This window comes from Aulostomus chinensis, chromosome 18 (genome assembly GCF_037954235.1).
Source record: "Aulostomus chinensis isolate RoL2024-O1b breed Wild chromosome 18, RoL_Achi_v1.0, whole genome shotgun sequence".
Taxonomy (NCBI): domain Eukaryota; kingdom Metazoa; phylum Chordata; class Actinopteri; order Syngnathiformes; family Aulostomidae; genus Aulostomus; species Aulostomus chinensis.
The window spans coordinates 21,510,527-21,522,036 of NC_141337.1; the positions used below are offsets into that span (position 1 = coordinate 21,510,527).

At 45.4% G+C, this 11,510-nt stretch overlaps 1 protein-coding gene across 2 annotated transcripts; it reads left to right on the top strand.

Moving 5' to 3' along the window:
• The first annotated feature begins 1,745 nt into the window (after nt 1-1,745).
• LOC147245671 (serine/threonine-protein phosphatase 4 catalytic subunit B) lies at nt 1,746-10,787 on the top strand. Of its 2 annotated transcripts, none has more exons than XM_086185407.1 (9): nt 1,746-1,908; nt 2,516-2,761; nt 5,184-5,235; nt 5,321-5,371; nt 6,403-6,504; nt 8,048-8,221; nt 8,359-8,485; nt 8,648-8,837; nt 9,874-10,787. In XM_086185407.1, the coding sequence occupies exons 2-9, from the start codon at nt 2,652-2,654 to the stop codon at nt 10,001-10,003; spliced, it is 936 nt and encodes a 311-aa protein (XP_086041533.1). In that variant the 5' UTR covers nt 1,746-1,908; nt 2,516-2,651; the 3' UTR covers nt 10,004-10,787. The 2 variants fall into 2 exon arrangements, with proteins under 2 accessions (XP_086041533.1, XP_086041531.1); XM_086185405.1 differs by having other exon boundaries at nt 1,749-1,908; nt 2,541-2,761; nt 9,874-10,785.
• Nucleotides 10,788-11,510: the final 723 nt, after the last annotated feature.

Here is an 11,510-nt window from a genome sequence, read left to right on the forward strand (position 1 = left end):
ATGGACGGATGGAGATTTCTTCATTTGAGAGCAATGTGGCTGAACTTGGATGCTCATTTCAGGTATCACTTTAGTTAAAATAAAAGCAAAATGACGTTTATTTGTACCGTATTGAGTTTATCAATACAAGAGGTGATGATGCAGTGATGCCTTTCAGATAAAGATGTACAGTACAAATGCACATTAAAACCTTTCCACTCTCCATTGTAGAAGAAAAACTTCATAATGTCACTCAGTCTAAGTTGAGTTAGGTCCCACAAGCAAAGTTGTTCACGTAAACATGTGCACCACATCGAAGCAATGATCTCTCCAATGGTGAGAGAGCTCTGATTCATTGGCCAGGAATCAACCCTGGGTGGCCCATGTGGCAGGTGGGGAACCTACCATTGGACAACCAGACTTGCACTGAGGTGCATCTAAGGAGGGGAGGAGGAAACACAATGTGTCACTTTTTCAGTGAAACAAGGGCATGAAAATCTATTCACAGAATGTTGCAGAGTTCTCACCTGCCCAGAAACTCACAGTTATAAACCACAGGTCAAAACCGTGGCAACAATTAGTCCTGAGAGCATTTAAGGGGACTCTGCTCGTACTTGCTTGAGACTGGAACAGATGAGAATTTCTTTTAGTCAAAACGGTTTTCAAAATATTATTTCATGTTCTGGGCTCCCAAGGAAACTCTCAATAACCTACAGGCTGTTGAGCAATCTTGAGATAAATTAGTTGGCAGTTCACAAACATTTAAACAGAAGAAATCTGTCCAGCAGTACTGACACGGCCATCAAAAACCTAACTTAATGGGATATTTTATTACAATAGTTTTGTCATTAATTTTGTTGTTATATGATAGTAAATGGTCTGGTAAATGTTTTGTGTCCTTTTGGTTTTGTCGAGAGCAGCAGGGTGGAGCAGTGGTCCTCCTTGTGGCCCCCCAGCAAGAAGGTTGTGGGTGGAGCCCCGGCTGCAGCACAGGGTCTTTCTGGGTGAGTCTCCATGTTCTCCCTGTTCCTGCTGGGTTCTCTCTGGTACTCCAGCTTCCTCCACAGTCCAAAGACATCAAGAGGGGACCAGGTTAATCCAGACTCTAAATTGACCGTAGGCGTGACTGGGAGAGCCAATGGTTGTCTGTCTCTATGTGTTGGCCCTGCCATGGACTGGTGACCTGTCCAGGGGGAAGGCTGCTGGGATAGGCTCCACCCCCCACCACCCTGAACAGGAGAAGAGGGGGAACATGGAGGAATGGATGGAGGGATGGATGGTTTGTTGGCCTTTTGTAGTTTTGCATATTTACTGCTAATCCTCCATCTATCAAATTCACTTGATTCATACCTTTGATTATAATAAAGACTTTTACAACAGGAAGATAATATTTTTAAAGAACAATACTTGTTATTATTAAAATTATCTATCTAAAACCAGTGATCGAACTTTTTTTTTTTTACATGCTTTTAAAAGGCTTTTGAATTCAGCATAAGCATTTCAAAAACAGACAAATTAGACTGGTATTTTGTGAATCAGACCCCTCTTGTGATGCCCCTGCAACAGTCAGACATGGGCCATTAAATTACATTCAATTTTTGAACAACTATACGATTAATGTAATTATCATGTTGCATTTTCAATTAATTAATTAATTAATTTTATTTATTTTTAAGCAAAACGTGGACTTCTCCTTCCGACGACAGAGGTGACCACGCCCCCAACATGACGTCATCACAGGACGGACGACTTCTCTTTGCACCGGAAGTGGGCCTGCGGTATTCGTCAGTACTGCAGGAGAGAAGACGAGTTGACAAAGTCGGTGTCGGGAAAGGAGTGGAGAGGAACCGGCGAACGACGAACGAACGCAGTCCACGGAATGAAAGAGCTTGTTTCGTGTATCACCGTTCTCCCGCCGCTCACTTCACGGTAACAGCTAGTCGTTGCTCTGTCGATTGAACGGTGTCGTAAGAAAAAGCCGATATGTCCTAACGGCGTTAGCTAGCTTGCTAACAAAATTAGCCGAGACGCTAACTGTAGCTAATGTTGACGCCTTCAGTTAGCCGGGTGTCCCGACCGTCGTAGTTGACCGGCTAGTATTCGTCAGTCTTTTTTTTCAGAATTCCTCAAGTTGTTACCAGGGCCGGTTTCTTATGGCCAGTTGACGTATGTAAGCATTTAGATACGTCAAGTGTTCGGCAAAACTATTAAAAGAATCATTTGTTCGCCTCTCGTTAGCAGTGATGTAAGCTAAGCTCACAGCAGCGATCGTTAGCGGGATGTGTAGCTACGCCCCAGAGGCCTCACATTCCCTGACGAATGCTTTCTTTTCTCTCACGTCCCCTGGTTAAATGAACTAATAACCCAATTCGACTTTCCTCGTGTTCTGTATCAAACTGCTGTGTCGTATCATGTTCATGTACTAACTTGAATCAAGTGTGTCAACGCCTACACGTTAATTCGGTAGCTTTGGAGAATGATGCGCTTTTCGTGGATGTTGTTTTTGAATCACATCACTTTAGTTGTTCCTCCACAGTTTCTGACTCTCCTCATCTTCATAGCCACATCCTGAGTTAATGAGCCCTGACTGCCTCAGAGGAAGGAAATCGTTTTGATTGCCTGGAGAGGACAGAAACTGTTCAGCGAGGCCGGTGTGTGAGCAGTTTCTCCCTATGTGTGTGACTATGGGGGACATCAGTGACCTGGACCGACAGATAGAACAGCTCAGACGCTGTGAGCTCATTAAGGAAAATGAAGTCAAAGCCCTCTGTGCCAAAGCCAGGTAATTCAAGAATCTCCATCCCACATGTGCACAGGTGTTAGCACCAGATACCTTCACGTAGAATCGTCCTATGTGGATGCTTAGCCAGAACTCCTGCAGCTTTGGTAGCTTTCTCCATGTGCAGGTTACACATAAGAGGCTGAGGTTTTCCTCCACAATATTTTGTTTGCACAAGTAATAAAGGAAATATTTTAATGATGTGAACATAAACAATGGATTGCTGTCATTTCAGACATGCTTGGTTGAAAATGAGGTCACCAAATGTGCTTAGCTAGCTATCATGTCACTGGAGTTACTCAAGTAAAATTTGTGGGGAACCTGGGAGCTGTTTAGTGATTTCCATGTCATGCATTCCTTCTGATTATTCCATCCTTGATTGGATAGGAAATACCTTCTGCCTAATTTTTTCTGTTGCACACACGTCAAACAACCCTTTCCTGAAATACAAAGGTGATATTTATTCCCATCATATTCCATTCTTATGTCTGTGAGTCTAACTTTTGGTCACCATGTTGAAGGGGGCTCTACACCAGCAGACCCTACTCACTGCAGTCCAGTGAATTGAATAACGGGTTGCTACTCACACCAAGTAATATTGTTGGTCCTGCTGCGGTATTTTATCACCAAGGTGTGAGAACTTCAGGACATCAGTCACCGCATTGTAGTGGGTTCCTGTCTAGTTATTACATGTCATGTCTTAATGCTCGTTCTTTATCGTCACCCACCTTGAAGGTCATCTGACAGTAACTACAACTGAGCGGGGTGGAAGAAGTCGCTGGTTATCTCCGCTACTAGCATGCTTGCACTGACATGTCTCCTGTGTGCTAGTGGTAAATTCATTCTTAATGTTAGCAGTTTGTGTCTGACCACAGCTACTGGAGTTGAATCAGCTGTTGCTGCTGCTGTTAGCTCACGGCTGCTTCATAAACACGCATGTTCTCGTCCCATTCTAGTAAAGTACGTACATACGCAGCTATAAAAAAAGCGTCCTACTTGTGTGGCCTGTTGTTATGCTTCTGTCTAAATGTTGCAATCCACACCATTAACCTCTTAGCTGCGATCACAGTCATGACCAAGGCGAGCAGCAAGAATTTAAACCTGGTTGAGACGCTGCTCACAGAGGTTATGTTTAAGAGGAAAATCTTATTTAACACACACTCCTCTGATACTAGTAAAACCAAATAATTAATAACCAGTGTGGAAGAGGCTGGCAATGCAGTGGCTTGGAAGACAGCACACTGAGCAAACTGCATCAGAAGTGGTGTGATACAAAGGTGGAGGTGAAGCAGAGCACATCTGACTGGCCAGATCCTCGTGTGTGCTGTTTTGGATTAAAATAAAACACGCATGAAATTAGCAACCACACCAAACTTTTCTGCTCTCACAGAGATTCTTTGTCATCTTATGTTGCCAATAAACAAGAAACAAACATCAGAAGCTCATGGGAATTCTGACTCTTATTCTTGGATTTTAAGCAGGTAGATTTACCTCACGCCGTAAGATTTAAACTTGATAAAATGTGATTAGTTTGAATGAGGGCTGCACAATCGAGGTTTAATCGAGATCAAAATGTTGGCTTCCTGCAGTTATAAATGGAAATGAACGGTATGGCAGAAAGCTTAGAGCTCAGACCAGAGGAGGAGTTGTTGAGAAATATGAAGGAGGAAATGATTTGTTCCGAGGTGGCTGTCACAGCTGTCAACACAATGCCTGTTCACATATCCAGGGAGGAGCACGCCAGCCTACAGGTCAGGCTCCTCCAGTGAACAGTCTGAACAGAGCTCCTCTTAGAGGAACAGTAGCAGGGAGAGACAAGGGCAGCACGCTTGTAGCAGGATTTTCTCTGGTTAGATCATGTTTATAATAAATGTCATCCCTGGTGTTTAGGACCAGTGCATTTTCAACATGGGCTCACCAACTACAGGGCTTGTGATGAACTGCTTCACAAATCCTGCATTTCCAGCTGAGATGCAGATTCTCTGATGTGAATATTTCACTCTTTCGTGTGGTAGGTGAGAATATCACTGAGAAGCTAATACGTCACTTCAACAGAAATTGCACAGAAAAATGTCGCGTACATCGGGAAGTTGGGAAGTAGCAAGTGCAGTGCACTCAGAAACTGAGTTCTTTCTCTCTGGCTGTTGGCAACACAATTCTGTAACTCGTGAGGAAAGGTTGCAGTGTGAGTGAAGCTTCTGAAGGGCAAATCAGTTTTGAGAGGGACTTGTTTTTGGTCTCACAGCATCACCTCTATCAGCGACGGACCACAGCAGTGAGACTTGGATTAGTTCTGATTGTTCTGCAGTCAGCTGCTCATGGAAAGTGAAGTCAGCTGAAGTTGGTTTCACTGCCAGTCATTGAAATGCACCTCTGACTAGATTGACTTGAAGCCAGTATAACAATGACACCTGTCTACTTTCAGAGAGATTCTGGTTGAAGAAAGCAATGTCCAGAGAGTTGACTCTCCTGTTACGGTGCGTAACATTTTCTCAAGTACTCTTGCTTGACCACAGAGGGATTAAATGCAGATATCTCTAAATTCTTGTGTTGTCCTTGCAGGTGTGTGGTGATATACATGGTCAGTTCTATGACCTGAAAGAGCTCTTCAGAGTAAGTGACCCTTTCTTTCCTGCTCATTCCAGGTTTAGTGGGAACATTTCAGTTTTCCATTGATAATGGTACTGGGCTGAGATGAACGTCTTCAGTCTCCACAACTTTCAAGTCGGGCTTTGAAGGATCAGTCTATTTTCTATCTATTTTTATGAATATTGTGTTTTCCTCACTGCCGATGATGTTATCTCTTCTGCCTTGCAGTATACACATAGGACCTTCTCCAAAAAAATGTTCTAAGAAATGAAAATGGCCGCACTTGTGATTAAATCTGACATTTGAAGTGTGTAATTAGATAATGCCCAGTAGTCTGATAATGGAGTGATTGTGGGAGGAACCTGGTACCCACCGGAAGCCAGAGACCAGAAGCTAATGACACAGCTGAACAGCCATCTGTGACGCTGAGGGGAGAAGCAGGAAAATTGAAGGCCATGCAGGCATCAGAGAAGACGCTCGTGTAGTCTGACTGCATATTTGTGTATCCGTGTGTTGTTGTTCTCATGCACCTCGCAGAAGTGTGCACAACCAAGAGGACAGTTGTGCTGTGATGATTACAACGGGCATCGCAACACACCGCGGTCCTGATACAGAACACACAAACTCTACAAGGATTTGAGTCAATACGCTTTTGTGAGAACTTTCTTGCTGCCAGACAGAAAACTGCAAGTGTCATCCACTAGAGAGCAAAGCCTCAGCCACATTCTCAAACACTGACGCTCAACAGACCGGCGCTATACTTCGTTTGCTTTGCTGAATATCGTCTGATTGTTGTTGCATCGAAATCACATTGAAGCAGTTCGTAAGACGTTGTCAGTTTTGTTATCCCGGTGCGCCTGTCCACATGGAGGTTAATTGTAGAGCGATTTTGCATTGTGGGTCTTGTAGGACATGGTTTAGTGCCTGGTGAGTGCTGGGGAGCAGCACAGCACTCCTGGTAAATGAATTCTCTTGTAAGCTTCACACTGAGAATGTTGATGACCCTCGGGTATATTACAGTAATTTAATCTTGTTTTTATCTTTTCACATCTCAGGTTGGTGGCGATGTTCCAGAAACAAATTATCTCTTCATGGGTGACTTTGTGGACAGAGGATTCTACAGTGTGGAGACCTTCCTCCTCCTGCTAGCTCTCAAGGTACCCGCGATTGAACAGTACTTTTTTCCCATGACAACAAAAGCACTGGAGGCCCAGCAGATGATAGAAATGACGTGGAATGGCGGTGGTATGTGGCATTAACGGTCATGGAAAGACTCTGGTTTTAATATTTATTTATTTAGATCGTCTTTCATGCCTTATAACTTGTCTTTTATTTAAGTTAAATATTCTGTTTGAGATTTGTATTCCCATTTTCAGTGCTCCTTTATATCGTCTTGGGCAGTATCCCAAACAAGGCAAGGCAAGGCAATTTTCTTTGTAGAGCCCGTTTTCACCATCAGTTTGTCTCCAGGCTTCATGGCATCATAACAACATCCTCTGTCCTTAGACCCTCACATCGACTGAGGAGAAACTCCATAGAAAACCGTTAACAGGGGAAAATCTGAGAAACCTCAGGGTGAGCAACAGAGGAGGATCCCTCACCAGGAGGGACAGACGTGCAGGAGATGTTGGTACAGAGAAGAAAACAGTTTACAATACAAAATGTGGGAAACATGGAAATGTTAATAACAGTTGAAGAAGGAAGCTTCTGGAAGGGGAGGCAGGGAGAGCAAGCCAGCTTGATGGGGGACTGGATGGCAGACTGGTTCATGGGAGGGGAGGCAGGGAGAGCAAGCCAGCTTGATGGGGGACTGGATGGCAGACTGGTTCATGGGAGGGGAGGCAGGGAGAGCAAGCCAGCTTGATGGGGGACTGGATGGTAGACTGGTTCATGGGAGGGGAGGCAGGGAGAGCAAGCCAGCTTGATGGGGGACTGGATGGTAGACTGGTTCATGGGAGGGGAGGCAGGGAGAGCAAGCCAGCTTGATGGGGGACTGGATGGTAGACTGGTTCATGGGAGGGGAGGCAGGGAGAGCAAGCCAGCTTGATGGGGGACTGGATGGCAGACTGGTTCATGGGAGGGGAGGCAGGGAGAGCAAGCCAGCTTGATGGGGGACTGGATGGCAGACTGGTTCATGGAAGGGGAGGCAGGGAGAGCAAGCCAGCTTGATGGGGGACTGGATGGTAGACTGGTTCATGGAAGGGGAGGCAGGGAGAGCAAGCCAGCTTGATGGGGGACTGGATGGTAGACTGGTTCATGGGAGGGGAGCACAGGCCGGTGTAACAAACAGTGATGGCCATGAAAGTTTCCCCAATAGAAATAACATTTTTGATGTTGTGGTGATGCCGATCGTAGTGTAGCTAGTGCGGAAGATGAGATGATGAAGAGGTCGTAGAACAGAGGTCCCTCTGTGTCTGAGGTCTGGAGCTGCTCTGCTACCTGATGTGAACTGCACCGCAAACTGTTCTGGAGACACGCACCAACAAAGACGAGCATCACAACAAAACTCTGTATCATCCATTAGCTGTCAGGAAACGGGAATAAATCCAGAGCTGGTGTTGTTGGACTCTGGATAAACGCTGCTAGTACCCAGCGAGAGGAATCAGCCACTCACAAACAGAGACTCTCCAGCAAAGTGAAATGAAACAAAGGTTTCGCCAGAAGGAGAATGTATCTGAAACCTGCTGTGCTGCTCTTTAGGTGCGATACCCAGACAGGATAACCTTGATCCGGGGAAACCACGAGTCCCGGCAAATCACCCAGGTCTATGGCTTCTATGATGAGTGCCTCCGCAAGTATGGCTCCGTCACCGTCTGGAGATACTGCACTGAGATATTTGACTACCTGTCTCTCTCTGCTATTATTGACGGAAAGGTGAGTGTCCCGTACTCGCTTTGCCCCTGACTAGTATCCAAGGTGTCCTAATGGCATCAACAGGGAGGAGTGGGGATCTTCTGATTTGCTGTTACGTCCGGTCCAGTACTTAGTCTGATGCCCTCCTCTCCCCCCAGATATTCTGCGTGCACGGTGGCTTGTCTCCCTCCATCCAGACACTGGATCAGATTCGGACCATTGACAGGAAACAGGAAGTGCCCCATGATGGGCCTATGTGTGACCTCTTGTGGTCAGACCCTGAAGGTGTGTATCCTCTCAAGACTTCTCAACATGCTTTGTTTCTGACAGCAAGTAAACCCAGAGGAGGTATTTTTAAAAGACTAATATCAGTTGTGCTCAGATGTCTGTCTCCCTGGACTGGATGTAATCACGGTCACCTGACTGGTGTTCCTTCCATGCTCCTAGATACTACAGGGTGGGGGGTGAGTCCCAGAGGTGCTGGTTACTTGTTTGGGAGTGATGTGGTGGCCCAGTTCAACGCCGCGAATGATATCCACATGATCTGTCGAGCGCATCAGCTGGTCATGGAGGGCTACAAGTGGCACTTCAATGAGACGGTGCTGACGGTGTGGTCCGCACCCAACTACTGCTACAGGTAGGCAGCGGCATCTGTGACGTGTCACCTTTTTAGCAGAGCAGAGTTGGTACCTGCTGCACCGGCTCCTCCTCCGTTACACTGTCGCTTTTTTAAAGACATCAGCTGCTCTTCATGTATTCTCTTGATCCCTTTAATTACACAGTTCATCTGCTTTGACGTGTAATGCAAAAAACACAATGTGGTCTCTCTGGTACGAAGTTTTTGACTGGTAAATGGATTTTTAGAAAGAAGTTTTCAATTGGAGTTGGTGGCAGGATAAAGAGAAACAGGCTGAGGCCACATCAAGTCATCACGGGCACCCAAACACACGTCAGGGGCACAGACGTATTTTGCTGAGCCGGAGCGAAATCCAGGAGCTGCAGTTGTTTAACGCCACCAGACTAACACCAGGGTGTTGTTCCTCTTATTACATCACCCGTCAACAAGCTTATGACGAATAAAGCTGAGACAAATGTTGATAAGAGATAAAAACCTCCCCTCTCTGGTAGTCTTTGGAAGCTAGTCGGCCCTGCTAGTGAGGCTCCGCCTCTGGATTCCTGGGACATCTGTATCATTGAAGCAGATTCAGTGGTTCTCTCAGCCAGTGGCCTGCAGCATGTCATCATGATCCTGTCATGAATGGAGAACAAGAGAAACCTGTTGGCTGTCTTGTGAGCAGAGGAGGGTTTTTCTAAAAGCGCTCTGCTTTCTTTTGTTTTGCTAATCTGTTTCTTTGTCACGTGGAGTAGTAAGACCACATAGTTGGTCGAGCTGGGCAATGTATCGATAGACCTTTCCTTCAAATGTGGAATATAATATATATTTTTATATTTCAGTTCTATTTTCGGTTAGTTGTGGAGTTTAAAAGCCTGCTCTTACTTTGAAAGATTTCCTTGGGTTGTGCATCAGGAAGTAAAAAGGAACCGTTGATTTCATGAAGAATAAATAAAGCAAAGATGCTCAAAGTACTGAAATGTTGAGCCCAGTCTTAGAAATGAACCAAGATATATAGAATTAATTCTAACCATTCTTGGTTCTTTGTGTGGACCAACAGATGTGGAAATGTGGCGGCCATCTTGGAGCTGGATGAGCATTTACAGCGGGAGTTCATCATATTTGAGGCAGCGCCGCAGGAGACCAGAGGCATCCCCTCCAAGAAGCCAGTAGCTGACTATTTCCTGTGAGCGGGCAGCCATGATGATGTGTCTAAATCTCCGGTACCATTTCATACCAGCCGCCCTCGTCCCTGTTGCTGGACGGTTCTGTCAGTCTGAACTCAGTAGTTTGACAGAAAACCCGCCGAAGCCCTGCGAGTCACGCTTGAAGAGCTGGATTTTTGCCGCACTGCCCAAGCCTGACAGAGCAGTCCCAGAGGTGGTGTAGGGGCGAGGTGCATACTGGGTCCATGACTGTTTGTTGTCTCTCTACAGCTGTGTAAGATGGCCTTCACCCCCCCCCCCCCCCCCCCACCACCACATCTGTTGTCCTCTCGCTGGCTCGCTCTCTCTCTCTAGGTTCAACTCGACCTTCTCCACCATCGTAGATTTACTTTCAAGACAAACTTTGTCTTTTAGTTTTAGGATTGAAAAGATTTCTTTTTCTCTCCCATCTTTTTTTTTTTTTTTTAATATGCAGAAGTAGGAAGTTTAACAATGAATGATTCAACAAATTCCTTTGACGCATATGTTGTCTGTTTTTGATGATTTTTTTTCATATAACTGTTGTTGCTGGGATTATGTACAGAAATGCCCCCCCCCCCCGCTCTTATGTTTAACCGTCATCTGTTTTGTGTGACACTATTTAACACAGCCTCCACGCACCAGAGATGTAACGACTGGCCAAACCAACGTTCACCGTTCTTTTCTCTCTTTATTCCTTTTAATCTACAAAATCTCTGTAGGTCTGTCAATTTTGATATTGTGAGAATAAAGTTTTTGTATCAATGCTGACTGTCCGCCGTGGTTTTATGATGCGGGCGTTTTACCAGCAGGAGGACTCGTTTCTTTTTTCATTCAATCATTGGTGAATTCGGGGACAAACTTTTACCCAAGGGGTTCTCAAAATAGGGTTGAGGGCCCCCCTGAGGGTCTTCCAAGGGACTCATCAAAAACACAGCTGTGATGAGGCGTTTCAACCAAACATTAAAATACAAATTGACATCCATCCATTTTCTATACTGCTTATCTGTTGAGGGTTGTGGGGTGGAGCCTATCCCAGCTGACATTGGGTGAGAGGAGGGTTCACTCTGGACGGGTCACCGGTCCGTCATAGGGCCATCAGGAGCAAGTAGGGGTTCAGTACCTTGCTCAAGGACACTTGGACATCGGGGACTGAACCAGCGACCACTCTGATCCCTGCTCCGACTTGACCTTCAAATATGAAATTGTAATAAAAGAAAAAAAAACACCTTGTTTTAAAATATATTTTGTTCCTTTTGTTTTCCAACGAGATGCTAATTTTCCAACCCTTTACAGGAAAAACCACAAAGAAATTTAGATTTTGAGGCTCAAATCAAAGATTTTTTTTTTGTGTGCTTGAACTGTAAAAGTTCATTATTCGTCAGTTCAAACCAGAGACGCCGGCGTGGAACCAGAAAATGTTCTCCACCTTGTCTCCTGTTCTGCTGATGGCAGGTGCTGACAGACATGGCTCTCCACGCACGTTCACATCTGTCACGTGACCACAAATTAA

Excerpts from the sequence above, each read along its gene's own strand:
- LOC147245671 (XM_086185407.1), top strand. The coding sequence starts at position 2,652 with ATGTGTGTGACTATGGGGGACATCAGTGACCTGGACCGACAGATAGAA. Across the intron at positions 5,372-6,402 it reads ACCTGAAAGAGCTCTTCAGA|GTTGGTGGCGATGTTCCAGA; the intron begins GTAAGTGACCCT and ends TTCACATCTCAG. Across the intron at positions 8,486-8,647 it reads CTTGTGGTCAGACCCTGAAG|ATACTACAGGGTGGGGGGTG; the intron begins GTGTGTATCCTC and ends CCATGCTCCTAG.